Source organism: Camelus bactrianus, chromosome 10 (genome assembly GCF_048773025.1).
Source record: "Camelus bactrianus isolate YW-2024 breed Bactrian camel chromosome 10, ASM4877302v1, whole genome shotgun sequence".
Classification (NCBI taxonomy): Eukaryota; Metazoa; Chordata; class Mammalia; order Artiodactyla; family Camelidae; genus Camelus; species Camelus bactrianus.
The window spans coordinates 7,482,185-7,497,774 of record NC_133548.1 but is presented as its reverse complement, the minus strand read 5'-3'; the positions used below and the strand labels follow the sequence as shown (position 1 = coordinate 7,497,774).

Sequence of the window (15,590 nt, the reverse complement as noted above, 5' to 3'; positions counted from 1 at the left end):
GGTTCCAGGTAGTCAGCAGTGGGTGGGGTCCGAGTCTGGGCTCAGCCTTTGCTTTGAAAGGTGGGGCCTGGGCTCTTGGGTGTAGAGCAGTAAAATATCCAGAGGGCTGCCCCCACCCCCTCCTTGTACCCTCTTCTCTCCTTTTACTTCTTCCTGCCTCCGTGTCCTCTCTCACCACCCCTTTGGGACTGAGCCCCTCCCCAGGGAGTTTACAGCCCTTGGGGTGTCGCCTAGTACCAGGGGCTGTTTTGGAGGGACACAAGAAGTGGGAAAGACACTGGGGTCTCTGACCAGGGCCTCTAGGATGACACCAGGAAGGGGGCAATTAGCCGGGGTGACAGGACGTGAGTCAAGCCACCTGGGGCCGCCAAGGGTAGGGTGGGGCTGCCTGGCTGAGGTGAGGCAGCCTGAATCTGGGGGTGGCAAGAGCTGGGAGGGATGGCCAGGCCAGCCTCCCCATGGTGACCTACTGCAGCCTGACTCACAGGGTTTCCACAGCCCCTCCTTGGAGATAACCCACTGCTCTGCCCTCCTCCTGAGCTTCTGAGGCTGGTGGGGTGGCAGCACACCCCCTGGCCTCTGGCCAGGCTGAGCAGCTGGAAGCCCCCTTCTATAGTCCTTCAGGGTGGGGGCTCTGATGGCTGTCCCACCCTGTTGGTGGCCCCTGTCAATTGCCAGGGAGGGGGACAAGGCTCTGAATGACAGGCCGGCCATGGGCTCTGGGCCTGACAGGGAGAGGAGGCCGCCGTTGTGTGGCTCTGACACGACTTTGAGGTCTGCTCTGTGTCAGGCTTGGGGACCACGGGGCAGGACCTTGTGAGGGGTGTGTGGCGCTGGGTAGGCTGCAAATGGTGGCTGAGGGCTGAGGTGCTTTTACAGTTCTGCTTTAAGGAGATTCAGTCAGAAAATCCACCACGGGGTCGGGCTGGGCTCCCTCTCAGTGCCCCTGTAGGTGCTCCTCTGGGTAGGGGGAACCCAGAGACAGGGCTTGGTCCTCAGGGTGCCTGAGCCCCCTTGCCTCCCCTGCAGAGGCACGTCCACGGGGAAGAGGGTCTTGGTCTTGGTGGCTGCGGGGTTCCAGACAGGGAGCTGGGCTGGGCTGGGTGGCTTCTGGGACCCAGACGCCCTCTTAGCCTGCCCAGCACCAAGAGTGAGAGCCACACTGGGTGAGAGGTGCTGCACTGCGGCTGTGCAGGCAGCAGCTGGAAGAGGTGGCCGTGGGCCTCAGGCTGCTCGTCTGTCAAGGGGACCTACAGATCCCCTCCCCTATTTGCTGTGGTCAAGGAGTGATCAAAAATGAGGCAAGTGGGCTGTGATTTTTATGAAATCCCTCACTTTGGCTTGTGGCTAAGAATTGGACAGAGATGCTTGGCTGCCCTTAGGCCTGGCACGCTGGAGAGGAGGGCTCTAAAGCCCCTGTGTGGGACCTCCCCCCACCCCTCTTGGGGCACAGGCTGGTGTCATCTTATTGGCCTGGGGCAGACACCTGGCTTGGGAGTGTCAGCCCAATAGAGGCTCCAGGTTATCCACAGATTCCAGGGCCTGGCTCCCAGGGGGTGTTCCCAGGTCCCCAGGAGGGTCACTTGGGGTCCCGGAGCGCATAGCCCTGGCGCCAGTCCCCTGCGCCCGCGGGAGACAGACGGCCAGCGCCCGCCCACCCGCCGCCAAGCACTGTCACGTTCCAGCGCCTGACTCAGGCCGCGCGGGGCGGGGAGCTGGGAGGCGGCGCCGGAGCCCGCCTCGGCCCGGAGGCGGCACCAGGAAGCGCCCGCCCCGGCCGGAGCCGCCATGTAACCGGCGCCGCCCGGAGCCGAGTCGCGCGGGCCCCAGCGACCCGCCCGCCATGGGGGACGAGGATGAGGACGAGGGCTGTGCCGTGGAGCTGCAGATCACGGAAGGTGGGGCAGGGGTGACCGGGGGTGCAGGCCGGGTGATGGTTGCTCAAGCCAGTCGGGAGGGTTCCTGCACTAGCTGGGCTCATTTGCCCCCTGTGCCCGCAGCCAACCTGACCGGGCACGAGGAGAAGGTGGGCGTGGAGAACTTCCAGCTGCTCAAGGTGCTGGGCACGGGAGGTGAGGACCCTCATCCACCGGCAGGTGTCCCAGGCAGGGTGCCCTGGGCCTCTGGCCTGCACACCCTCCTGGGCTGGGCCAGGCCACCGCAATGCCCCCCACCCTCTCCTGGCACAGCCCGCCTTGCCTGCCTCGCCCTGCCCTGCCTGGGTTTGCGTGCCCACTCCCAGGGCTGCTCCACGTTGACATCGCTCCTTCCTGGAAGGGCCTCCCAGATTTGCCAACACTCTTGGAGGCTTGCAGCCCTCCCATGCGATTTCACAGCTCCTCCCCTTGAGAGATATGAGAGCCCCCTCTCCGCCTTTGCAAACTCCATCCCTCCCCTGTCTGCACTACCTCTGCCTCCCTTCCTTGGCTTTGCATCCTCTTGCATCTGTCTGATCTTCCACAGGTTTGCACATGCCCCGCCCCCACCCTGTGCTGCAGGCATCTTGGAGTCGTGTGCCCTCCAGCCTGGTTTGCACATCCCCTCCCTGGTTGTGCTCCTGGGGGTGTGCAAACCTTTTCCTAAGAAGGCTTTGCTAGCTTTTTGCACATCTGTCTCCCCCAACTTGCACACTCTCCTGGGTTGGCATCGCCTCCCACCCTCACCAATCTGCACCACCCTCCCGCTCACTGCCTACCCTCCGCCCACTTGCTGCTCCCACAGCCTACGGGAAGGTGTTCCTGGTGCGGAAGGCGGGCGGGCACGACGCGGGGAAGCTGTATGCCATGAAGGTGCTGCGCAAGGCGGCGCTGGTGCAGCGTGCCAAGACGCAGGAGCACACACGCACAGAGCGCTCCGTGCTGGAGCTGGTGCGCCAGGCGCCCTTCCTGGTCACGCTGCACTATGCCTTCCAGACTGATGCCAAGCTGCACCTCATCCTGGGTAAGGGCAGGCACCTCCCAAACTTGGGGGCCATGGAGGCAGGTGGGGCCACCCATGGGGGCCGCTTCTCAACTTCCACCACCCCACCCAGACTATGTGAATGGCGGTGAGATGTTCACCCACCTCTACCAGCGCCAATACTTCAAGGAGGCTGAGGTGCGCATGTACGGGGGTGAGATCGTGCTGGCACTGGAACACCTGCACAAGGTGGGTGGGGACCTGGCCACCTGGCCACTGCTGTGGGCCTGGGTCTGGGCCTTAGAAGGGGCCTGCAAACATAGCAGCCTTGGCTGTCTGGGGCATGATGGCCTCCGTGGGGAAGGAGGTCTCCTGGAAGGCAGGCCTCAGCACTGCCTGGTGGGGTCTCCTCCCCTGGTGCCTCCTCGAAGGAGCTTTCCTCTCACAGGGAACTTGGGGCTGTCTGGTGGGGCCATGTTCACCAAACTTCCTCAAATGGAGACCTCATGCCTTGGCTCCCAAAGGCGTCATGAAATGGGGCTCCTTACATGGGTTTCCTCTCCCTGGGACTTGGGGCCCCCTCCCCTGGGGCCTCTCCATGGAGTCCTCCTTCCTTGCTTTTACATTTTAAATGGCTTCTCCTATCCAATGGCCCAGATCTGCCCAGGTCCCCCCTGCACTGGACATCCCCTGACTGCAGGGATGGGAGCTGTAGGAGCAGGATGGGGGGTGTTGGGGAGGAGTCCTTACTTCCCCCTTGCTCCTGCCAGCTGGGCATCATCTACCGAGATCTGAAGCTGGAGAATGTGCTGCTGGACTCCGAGGGCCATATCGTCCTCACGGACTTTGGGCTTAGCAAAGAGTTCTTGACTGAGGAGGTGAGTGAAGGGCAGTCTCTGCCTGCTGCACCCCAAGCAGGCCTTCCCCTCCTGGCTCCTGCTTCAATGCCTGGCTCTGTGTTGCTTGGGGCTGCAGAGGTGAGTAGATCCAGGCCCTGCCTTTGGGAAGTTACCACTGCTCCAACCCTCACAAGTCCAGCCAGTCTTCCTCTGAGCCTTGGGGGCAGCTTGGTGTCCAAACGGGTCCTCTTACCCTCCCAGAAAGAGCGGACCTTCTCCTTCTGTGGCACCATCGAGTACATGGCTCCTGAAATCATCCGCAGCAAGTCGGGCCACGGCAAGGTGGGTTGGCAGTGGAGCGGGGTGTGCAGAGGTGATGCCGGGGTGGTCGCAGGCCCTCACCCTGGCTCTGCCTGGCAGGCTGTGGACTGGTGGAGCCTTGGCATCCTGCTCTTCGAGCTGCTGACTGGGGCCTCGCCCTTCACCCTGGAGGGTGAGAGGAACACGCAGGCTGAGGTGTCTCGGTGAGCGGGGCTGGAAGCAGAGGGTGGCTGAGGGGCCTGGGCAGGGCTGGAGGGGGGCTCGCTGCCCCTGACGCCCCCCCCCCAATCCTCCCAGACGGATCCTGAAGTGCTCCCCTCCCTTCCCCCCCCGGATCGGGCCAGTGGCACAGGATCTACTGCAGCGGCTACTTTGCAAGGACCCTAAGAAGCGGCTGGGTGCAGGACCCCAAGGGGCACAGGAAGTGAAGAACCACCCCTTCTTCCAGGTGAGGCTCCTGGCTTGCCCCCATACCTCTGTGCACACACTGGGGCCGGGCTATTGCTCTGGGTTGGGGGACACTGGAGGGATGGTCTGAGATGGGCCAGTTTCACTTGATTTAGAAAACCAGCCAGGTAAATAAAGGTGCCCAGCACCTTGAGCAGCTGGAAGTTCTCCATGCCCACCTTCTCCTCGTGCTCCGTCAGGTTGGCTGCGGGCATAGGGGGCAAATGAGCCCAGCTAGTGTAGGAAACCCTCCCGACTGGCTGGAGCAACCATCACTCATCTCTGTTGAAACTTGGAAGATGTGTTCTTGCGGTAAAGAATTCTAGTTTCACTGCCTGTCAGGGCTGGCAGGGACTTGAGAATGGATTCATTGGTTCTTTCATTGGATAGGTTCAGAGAAGTGAGGTGACCTGACCAAGATCACACAGTAAATGTGTAAAGCTGGGAACAGACTGCAGGTCTCCAGTCAACCCCAATCAGTACTAAAAGTCACACTTATGACTCTTAGAATCCACTCAGGGTTTTGGTCTTTGTCCCCATGCAGTCTTTGTGCCTGTACTTCAGCGGATGCATCTGAATCGGCTGCATGGGTTTTGTTCACTTACTAAAAGCACATACCTGTTAGGGTGCAGTGTAGAGTGAGTTCTATCTCCTCGTGAGACCTCGCTAGCTCGGACACTGTGCATGGCCAGTGTCACTGTCTAGCAGGACCCTATGACAATGAACACCTGTGTTTTGGCCCTTTGCTTGCATTATTTCACGTAAGCCAGAACCATCCTGAATATCCTCATCTTTGTAGATGAGGAAACTGAGGTTAAGAGAGGTTAAGTAATTTGTCCCAAATCGCTAAGCCAAGTGATGGAGCTCAGATTCAAATCCAGGTCTGGGTGACTTGAAGGCCCATGCTGTTAATTGCTATGTTCTGTTTACATGTGGGTATTAGATATGCCCCCTTTCTGACACAGTAACAAAAGTATCCATGTATAGGCACTTACTGTGGGCCAGGCATCAGTTACCCTTGCTGTGAGTGCCTTCTCCTTGAATCTTCCCAGCAACTACTGCGTGGAAGAACCCTTAGAAAAGCTTTCTGAGACAGGAATCTAAGTCTCTGTGATGAAGATATCCCTTGCTGTGAAGCCAAGCTCAATTAGAAAAAAAAGTTCCTCTGTACTTAGCCTGTAGCCTCCATCCCCAGGATTGCCTCATGGTACAAGGTGACTGCTGGAGCTCTTGCTATCTAGGCTGCTCTTCAGGCAGGATGAAGGAGGGGAAGGGCAAAAAGGGCACTTAACCAACATTTACCCTCCTCTTGAGGCTCTTTCCCTGGATTCCTACCTTGTAATTCTTGCTTACAAGTAATTGGTCACTGCTAACTGCAAGGAAGTTTGTAAAATACTGTTTTTTAGTTGTGTACATTGCTTCCTGAAATAAAATTGGGGCTGGGGCTATAGTTCTAAGGAAGATAGGGAGAATGGATGTTGGGCAGGCAATGAATGGGCTCTGTCACATTGGTTTAAACATAAAAAGGCATGTTTTAGCTCCCTTAAATGAAAAGTCCAATGGAAAGTGGCCTGCTTTCAGGCAAAGCTCAATCCAGGTGCTGAAATCTATGTTATTAGGAATTTCTTTGTCTCTTGGTTCTGCTTTTCTGCACAAGCACCTCATCATTAGACCCTGAGGAGCTTCCCAGCAGTTCCAGGGCCATATCCTCCCAAATTTAAGTCCAGTAGAAGAGATTTGGGGGTTTTTTGCACATCAATTCTCTTAAAAGTCCCAGAATTAACTGAGTGTGGTGGAGGGGTGATTCTCTGAGGGAAACAGGGATTCTGTTATCAGAGGAAGGGAAACAGAAGTCCTAGAGGCAGGAAGAACAGCTTCCCACCCAAATGCCAGAGACCTTTGCCTCACTAAGGAGCTGCCCAATGAGGGTGGCCTGAGTGGACAGGGTTTTCCACTTCCTGCCCTTTGACCCCCCATCTCATTCCTTTTCAACAGGGTCTGGATTGGGCTGCTCTGGCTGCCAGGAAGATTCCAGCCCCATTTCGACCCCAGATCCGCTCAGAGTTGGATGTGGGCAACTTTGCAGAGGAATTTACCCGGTTAGAGCCTGTCTACTCACCCCCTGGCAGCCCCCCACCCGGGGACTCTCGCATCTTCCAGGTGAGTGAGAGCTCACAGATCCACAGATGTGAGGGAGGCAGGATGCTGACCTGTGGGCACTGCACAGGCCCTGTGTTCTGATCAGGACTCAGCATCTTCCCCAGGTCTCTCCACTCTTAGGGTACCTAGAATTGTCAGTCATAGAGGGCACTGTGGCAGTATATGTCTTTGAACTTCCTAGTTTATCTCTAAATTTCATGTTAATTTCCCTTCTTCTCCATCATACTTCTTTATTGTTATGTAAAAATACTGTTTTCAATTATTTACTTGTTTAAGTGGACACCTAGGAGGAGATGCCTTGTTTACACTGTGGCTTTGCATGTCCCTTGGCATACCATACCACATTACTGGAGGCACAGGCACCCTTCACTTGGGGGGATCACTGTGATGAGAAAAGTAGAGTCATAGACTGGTGGGGGGACAGACATGGCCCCAAGCGATCACAGAACAAGGTGGAATAAAATGTCCACATATCCTGTGTGCACCAGGATACAAAAGTATCATCCCCAACCACTCCAGTTCAGGGTCTTTTATCTGCCCCCGCCCTCCTTCCTGCTGGGTCTGGCCCTTTGGTGACTCCATCTGCACCCCAGCCCCCAGTGCCCATACACCCCTAACAACCCCGCCTTCCACCAGGGATACTCCTTCGTTGCGCCATCCATCCTGTTTGACCAGAACAATGCGGTGATGACAGATGTGCTGGAAGCATCTGGCGCTGGAGACCGGCCTGGCCGGGCAGCAGTGGCCAGGAGTGCCATGATGCAGGTGGGTTGGGCCAGGGTGGGGAGAAGTGGGCTTGGGGGCACCTGGGCTTCAGGACTCTAGACCTGGCTTCACCAGGCGCCCGCTGTGACTTCGGTGAGGTCCGGAGCTTCTCCGAAGTGGGGCGTGGCATGGCCACAAGGCTCCCCGGTAGGACTTCTGACGCGGCCCCTTCGCCCCCAGGACTCGCCTTTCTTCCAGCAGTACGAGCTGGACCTGCGGGAGCCCGCGCTAGGCCAGGGTAGCTTCTCCGTGTGCCGCCGCTGCCGCCAGCGCCAGAGCGGCCAGGAGTTCGCGGTCAAGATCCTCAGCCGCAGGTGGGCGGGCCCGGCAGAGAGGATTCCGGGAGGGCGGAGCCGGAGGTCAGCTGTCCTGACCTTGCTTGCCCTGCCCCCAGGCTTGAGGCAAATACGCAGCGTGAAGTGGCTGCCCTGCGGCTGTGCCAGTCGCACCCCAACGTGGTGAAGCTGCACGAAGTGCATCATGACCAGGTGACGCCTTGCTGGGTTGGGGCGGAACGCAGGGACGCTGGAGGCTGCGCATGGAGGGCGGGCGAGGGTCGGGGAAGAGGACAGGAGGTGGGGCCTAAGGGCGCGTGGGCGGGGCCTGAGGGTGCCTCAGGGTGCCTGAGGATTCGGAGGCCATGGAGGTGGGATTTAAGGGGAGTAGGGCCTGAGGACCGGAAGGCGGAGTTGAGGATGGCCAGGGGAACGGAATTTGAGGGCGTGAGGGGGAAGTAGGATTTATAGGGGAGGGGTTTTAAGGTGGCCAAAGGGACAGGGGCCTGGAAGACAGGTATAACCTAAACCGGAGCCTAAAGAGTTTCTCAGGGTGGTCTTCAGGTCAGAGCTCGAACATGGGCGGGGCCTGATGGTGACGGCGGGCGGGCAGGGATCGGGCTGGTGGATGGGACCCCGCCGGGTCGATAGGTGGTGACAGTGACTCAGGTGGTGACCGAAGCCCACTGCGGCGCCCACAGCTGCATACGTACCTGGTTCTGGAGCTGTTGCAGGGTGGGGAGCTGCTGGAGCACATCCGCAAGAAGCGGCACTTCAGCGAGTCCGAGGCGAGCCAGATCCTGCGCAGCCTCGTGTCGGCCGTGAGCTTCATGCACGAGGAGGCGGGCGTGGTTCACCGCGACCTAAAGCCCGAGGTGGGCGCAGGCCCTCGGCAGACTGGGAGGGCTTCGGCGCGAAGGGCCAGTCTCTGACGGTCGCCCTGCCGCCCCCATAGAACATATTGTACGCCGATGATACGCCCGGAGCACCGGTAAAGATCATCGACTTCGGGTTCGCGCGGCTGCGCCCGCAGAGCCCCGCTGGACCCATGCAGACGCCCTGCTTCACGCTACAGTACGCGGCCCCCGAGCTGCTGGCGCAGCAGGGCTACGACGAGTCCTGCGACCTCTGGAGCCTCGGCGTCATTCTGGTATGGGACGGGATCCATGGGGAGATGTCAGGAATCCTCTTGGTGGGGGTGGCACGGTTTGGTCAGAGGCTGGGGTCAGAGGTCGTCCTAATCCGGAGGCGGGGTCGCTGGGGTGCTGAGGGCAAGGCACACGAGTATTAGGGGTTGGAAGTCAGAGTTTATCACTCATGGGCCTCAGGAGTTACCCTGGTGGAGAGGGTGAGTGGTCCTGCGGTGGGCTGAGTCAGTTTCCTGGCCTCCATTGACCCTGGAACCTGGACTAGTCTCTCTTTTCCTTCTTCCCACCCAGTACATGATGCTGTCGGGGCAGGTCCCCTTCCAGGGGGCCTCAGGCCAGGGCGGGCAGAGCCAGGCGGCAGAGATCATGTGCAAGATCCGCGAAGGGCGCTTCTCCCTTGACGGGGAGGCCTGGCAGGGCGTGTCTGAGGAAGCCAAGGAGCTGGTCCGAGGTGCGGAGCCGGAGGTCACAGACCATGTTTGGGGCGGGGGACGCCATGGGGTTATGGTGGGACAGGGATTGCCACTGGGTCAGGTATCCTGGTGGGGGACCTGTCGGGGAGGCGTGGGGCTGTTAGGATCTCCCCACAGCCTCTACACTCGGCCCGGTCCCAACACTTCCTCACCCGCCTCGCCTCCAGGGCTCCTGACTGTGGACCCTGCCAAGCGGCTGAAGCTCGAGGGGCTGCGGGGCAGCTCGTGGCTGCAGGATGGCAGCGCGCGCTCCTCGCCTCCCCTTCGGACGCCGGATGTGCTGGAGTCCTCTGGGCCGGCTGTGCGCTCGGGGCTCAACGCCACCTTTATGGTGAGGGGCGGGGCCTTCGGGTGGGGGACTGAGCCTGGAGAAGCGGGGCCTCTGGGAGGTGACTCCGCAGAGTCCAGAACGGTTGAGTTCATCTGAGTCCTGGCCTCTGGTCGGCCGGGGCCCTGACCTTTGAAGAGGCTGGAAGCCAAAGACCTGTTGGCCCTGACCTAGCGGGATGGGAGGGAGGGTCTGGGATGGGGGCCAAAGTTAGGATTTGGAAGTCGAGGCCGGGCCGGTGGGACTTCCCCTCTCCTTTCCGCCAGGCGTTCAACCGGGGCAAACGCGAGGGTTTCTTCCTGAAGAGCGTGGAAAACGCGCCGCTGGCCAAGAGGCGGAAACAGAAGTTGCGGACCGCCGCCACCTCCCGCCGCGTCTCTCCTGCGCCAGCCAGCGTCCCCGGCCGGGCCCCTGCCGCCAAGGGAGCCCCCAGACGAGCCAACGGACCCTTGCCTCCCTCCTAGCCCCGGCCACTGTGACCCCCCCTCCAAGGGACTGTGATCCGGGAGGCCGTCTTGCTGCCCCCAGGCCTCTCGCGTCGGCTCCGCCCTACCCCCAGGGATCGTTACCCTTCGCTCCCCTTCCCCTCTTTCTCCCCACCCCATCCCAAGACAGAGCAGAAGTATTTTTATAAGCAGAGAATTTTTTTTTATGTCTTACCAGATAGAGTTAGAAATGCAGGGAGGGAGGGGGCCTGCCGGGGAGTGACGTGTGGGGGGCCCTCTGCCAAGATACTGCCTCATCTGGTGGAAGGAACTTCTCCCCCAGGGGCTGCTCCAGCAGGGGAGGGCTCCTCCCCCATTTCTAAGCACTGAGTTGCCACAGGGAGAAACTGGGACCTCTCCCCTGCCCTCCCCTGAGGTCCTGCTCTTGGGAGGGGGCACCCCTTCAAACTGTCACTTTATGGACTGTCTGTGCAATTACGTCCACCAAAGACCTGTGTTGGGGGGCCGGTCAGCAAGAGGCCCTGGGGGACCCCCTGAAGCATTTCTGCCTCACTTTGTGTCACCTGCTTCTCCCCTATTGGGGTTAAGGAAGGAAGTAGGTGACCCACTAAAATGGGAGGCCCCCTTCTCACCCATCCCCTCCCCTTTGGCACAGCTGCCCTTAGCTGGGTGGGGCCTTGGGGGTCTGGGCTGGGCATCCACAGTCACTGCCTCAGCCCATCCAGGCTGTGCCTTTGACTTTAAAATAAAAGTCCACCCAGTGCTGTGTGTGGCATCTGCGTGTGTATGTGTGTGGGTGTGTGTGGGTCAATGGGGCCTGGAGCCTCAGAGAGGAGAGACAGGGCAGACCCTGCCTGGTACCAAAGATGGTTCCATTTGTCCTCGGCATTTGAGAGGAACAGTAGGAGGACCAGTCTTGAGTGTATCTGACAGCTCTGTCATGTATCGTTTAGGATTCTCCTGATTGTTAAGTAGAAAACCCGATCTAAACTTGCTTCAGCCCAACAGGATTTTTAGTCTTTTTAAACTATACAATCCTGGTGTGCCTTCAGGCAAGGCCTGATCAGGATGCAAACACCTGATCAGGATGCAAACACATGATCAGGACTCAGCTTCCCTGTCTCAGCTTTTTATTCTTTTCTTTCTTTCTTTCTTTCTTTCTTTCTTCCTTCCTTCCTTTCTTCCTTTCTTCCTTCCTTTCTTCCTTCCTTCCTTTCTTTCTTTCTTTCTTTCTTTCTTTCTTTCTTTCTTTCTTTCTTTCTTTCTTTCTTTCTTTCTTTCTTTCTTTCTTTCTTTCTTTCTTTCTTTCTTTCTTTCTTTCTTTCTTTCTTTCTTTCTTTCTTTCTTCTTTCTTTCTTTTTTGGTGTTGTTGATGTCTGGAGGACTCTTCTTTTGGCCCCAAGATGGGTGCCAGGTACTGCCGGAAGGCTACAGGTTGAAATCTGGTGATAGTCTTTGTTTTAGCATTCTCCTCAGAAATCCGGAGATGAACCCTGATTAGATCTGTTTGGGTCAGGTGCCTATCCTGAACCAATTGCTGTGGCCAGAGATGCAGTGTGCTGATTGGCTTAGATCTAGATCTTGGCCTCCCCTCTGCAAGCTCATTGGGTGGAGAGCAGGAGAAGGCGTGGACGCTAGAGAGAGGTCAGTTGGACAGGGCTTGGTGTCTGTCAGGAAGGGAGAGCTGGGGAGCAGCTCATACCCTTGGCTCTGACAGTGGTCAGAGTGCCCTCTCAGGGACGGTGTGAGACTGCCCTTGTGTCATCCCTGCTGGGTGGTTGTGGCCATCGGGCAGTTTGGCCTAAGCACCTCTGCACACGCCAGCTCAGGGCTGTTTGTCCCTATAGCGCAGATGTCCTGAGACGCCCCATCTTCCACCCCTAGGCCTGCCTGGACACCATGCTGGGCTGCCTCCGGGCCTTCTCTCCCCATAACCACCCTGTGGGGTCATCTCAGAGTGGATCTCTCCTTCTTTTCTGAGGTTTGCCTCCTAGAGGAGGAGGTACCTGGAGGCCTGGGGACAGGAGCCCAGGCCCCAGAGATGCAGATGTCAGGGCAAAGCCAGGCAGGCCTGGTGGGCGAGTTGGGCCCTATGGATGTGGCTCAAACACAGTATAGGGTGTGGGGACACCCAGATGTGTCCCATCCTATGGAGCTGAAGGAGGATGGAAGGGCCCAGGAGAAGGTCCCCAGGAGGAGGTGGGGAGGGGAGAGCTTTTCCATTTCTGACTCCTGTTTCACTGGCCATGTGACTTGAGCAAGTCACCTAACAGCCCTGGGCTTCCCTGGGTCATATGGCTTTTAGGATGAACTGGAGAATGAACAAATGTGATAATATGGTCATTTCACCACCAAATATTTACTGAGATTTACTGAGGTCTTCCAGGGTTCAGGGACCGGCCTGAGCGTGCTACCTGGGTTCTCTCCACAACTAGCTGATGAGGAAAGCATCGTCTCCACCTAAGAGATGAGAAACATGAGCGTCAGTGAAGGTCAGGACCTTGCTGAAGGTCAGGACCTTGCTAAAAGTCACTCAGCCAGAAGTGTCTTCCGTCCAGTGCTCTGATTCCAAATTTCCCTCAAGCACAGGAGATCTGCAGTGAGGATGGGCTTTAATTTTACTCTAATTCTGGACGTTTGGAGTTTTTAAAACTTTGTTTCTATCATAAATGTAGCAGGTACAAACAAGGTTGTACATAAATCTGTGCATTTATTTTAAATGTGCATTTAAAAATAGCTTTATTGAGATATAATTTTTAAGTTGAGATACAATTCACATACCATATTATTCACACATTTAAGAGTACAGTTCAGTGATTTTTAGAATATTCAGAGTTGTGCAGTAATCCAATTTTAGAACACTTTTTTCACCACCAAGAGAGACTCTGGACCCATTGGCAGTCACTCCCCATTTCCCCTCAACCCTCCAGCCCGAGGCAACCAGCCATCTAAGTCTTGTTTTGTAAATTTGCCTTCATACTTTGATATATACTTTGAAATATATTTTCAAATAATCCCTCACAAATATTGTCCTGGAATGCAATCTCAGAAGCAGGGTATGAAATGTCCCATTTCATTACATGCTCACAAGCACTGAGTGTTATCATTTTAAAACCTTCGCTACTTTGATGGGTAAAAAATAGTCTCTCATCTTTAATTTCCTCACCTTTCATCTCACATGACTCAAAACCATGCTAAGAAAGGGGTCTTCCTGGTCTCATTTCATCGGATTCAGAGGATGGGAATAACCCCGAGGAGGGAGCCTGTTGCTTGGAAAGGGCCCGAGGTCAGAGGAATGAGCAGCTTTGATTTGAATCCTGCCTCTGCCCCATGTGGCCAGGGAGCCCACAGGGGAGAAAGATGTGACTTAGGCTGTAGGCTGGACGAGGTGTGAACCAGCAGAGTGGGCAGGGAGAGGGTGGCCAAGGGCAGGGAGGTGGGGAGTTCAGAGGCAAGTAATCAGGACCAGCAGTCTGGCAGCCTGCTTCTACACCTTGACTTTGGCCTCTGACCAGCCCAGCCTTATGTGGAGTCTGCCTCTTCCGGGAGAGCTGGGAGGGCTCACCTTTCTGCATTGGGCCTTTAATTTCACTCTTAAATGGCCTCTGAGGGCAGGCTTGGGCTCCCAGCTCTGTTAAAATGCTGATGCCCCTGAGAAGGCCTGGCAGCTGGTAAACATTCACCTCTCTCTAAGTCACTGTTAACTAACTGCTGCTATAACTGAAGTTGAGGTGCTGACTTTGAGTTTGTGCCCTTTGAAACCACCATTTGACTCCATTTGACTCTGGGCAAGTCTCCTAACTGTCCCTGAGGCTCTCAACAAGAATGTAGTAGGGTTTGCAAACTGGCACCTATGCCTGGTCTATAGAGACATTTTTTGGTGGGGGAGGGGCAGATGCTCATGTTTTAAAATGAGAAAATGCATATGAAAGCCTGGATATTTAACTATGATTGACAAATTAGAAGGGCTGGCAGCCCTTCCTGCATGGCCTAACCAGCTGGAGCAGAATCCTGTTGCCACATAGAGAAGGCCCCTGCTTTCTGGTTTGCCACAGTCCTCACCACTCCCTATTACTCACACCAGCTCTGTCCCTCATTTATCTTCTTGACCCCTCTAGGGACCTGCATATTCAACTCTGATATCAGTAGTCTCCTTCCACATTCACTGCTGCACAAAAATGAGGTTTGTGAAATGTTAAAGATGCCCCTTAAATCCTTTTTGTTTCAAAAATTTAATTTGTATTTGTAAAAAGATATAAAATCATATAATGCAAAATTCAAAGGTTACAATAGATTACACAGTGAAAATAATTTTCATTCACATGTCCTGGCCCTTAGCCACCAACCTTTTGTCACCAGGTGCCAAAGTGACCAGTTCTTGTATGAAGACTTCAGGAATATTTTCATGTACAATATAATAATAATATGTACACATGATTGAAAAAAATTCACCTTCATTTAATGTTAGCTTTAGAAAAAAAAATCAGAAAATACAGAAGGGAAAAATGAAAACTCATTGGTGGCATTACTCTCCATAGATAATCTGTGTTAGTTAACATTTTGATGCATTCACTTCCTGATTTTTCTTTATTAATAGAGATTTTTCTTGGACAAGGTAGTAAAATAAGCTGTGAGAGTTTATAGCCTGTCTTAAACTCAGAAATAGATTGTGAATATCTATGTCAGTAATTACATGAAACTTTTTTTTTGGTAGTCACATGATATTCTGTTATATGGATATATTGTGATTTATTTACACTTCTCTATTTTTGACTACGTGGCCTTTCTTTTTTTTAAATGAAGGTACTGGGGATCACATCCGGGCCACTTGCATGCTAAACATGCACTCTACTGCTGAGCTATACCCTCTGCCCTGCTTGGCTGTCTTCAATTCCTTCCTGTTTTAAAGAGTGCTGCAATGAACATCCTTGTGCCTACATCTTTGCTCACCTGTCCAAATATTTCCTTAGGATACATTTCCTAGAAGTGGAATTAATGGGCTAAAGGATGTGCCCGAGTATGCACATTTTAAAGCTTTTCCATATATATGATCAAACTGCCCTTCAGAAAGATCCTATCATTTTATATGACTTGCAGCAGCATGGGCACCATCCAAGACGGCTATCTCCTTGAAAATGAAACGACTTGTCTCAGCAGCCGAGTGTGTCCTTGCCTGCCTGCCCACCAGCGTTTTTCTTGGCAGAGCTCCTGGAGGTCTCCAGGGGGCCCTTCTCTCCCCTACTTGAATTCCGGCTGGGCCTTGACTGTAGAGGGTGTGAGGCCGCTGAGCGGAATGGTGGGAAGCCGCTCACTCTCTCCTGTCTATGCAGGGATGAGCCAGGGGGCGTCTGTGTGGAGGAGGTGGCAATGACCCCATGGAGTCCCAGGGAGTTGCTGTGCACTGAGGGTAGGTGGGGCAGAGCTGGGAGCCCTGGAGCTGAGCCATGCAATTGTCCAGTCACTAGGGCTGGGTCTCCACCACCTCTTGAG

The 15,590-nt window shown here is 55.6% G+C and overlaps 1 protein-coding gene across 2 annotated transcripts; it reads left to right on the top strand.

Moving 5' to 3' along the window:
- The first annotated feature begins 1,739 nt into the window (after window positions 1-1,739).
- RPS6KA4 (ribosomal protein S6 kinase A4) lies at window positions 1,740-10,864 on the top strand. 2 transcript variants are annotated; one of them, XM_010957081.3, is made up of 17 exons: window positions 1,740-1,898; window positions 2,001-2,072; window positions 2,722-2,940; window positions 3,032-3,147; window positions 3,669-3,776; window positions 3,999-4,079; window positions 4,158-4,261; window positions 4,356-4,506; window positions 6,501-6,665; window positions 7,302-7,430; window positions 7,611-7,744; window positions 7,825-7,918; window positions 8,407-8,580; window positions 8,661-8,855; window positions 9,145-9,304; window positions 9,494-9,657; window positions 9,921-10,864. In XM_010957081.3, exons 1-17 carry the CDS (start codon window positions 1,844-1,846, stop codon window positions 10,116-10,118), a joined length of 2,319 nt encoding a protein of 772 aa, XP_010955383.1. In that variant the 5' UTR covers window positions 1,740-1,843; the 3' UTR covers window positions 10,119-10,864. The 2 variants fall into 2 exon arrangements, with proteins under 2 accessions (XP_010955383.1, XP_010955385.1); XM_010957083.3 differs by lacking the exon at window positions 2,001-2,072 and having other exon boundaries at window positions 1,741-1,898.
- Window positions 10,865-15,590: the final 4,726 nt, after the last annotated feature.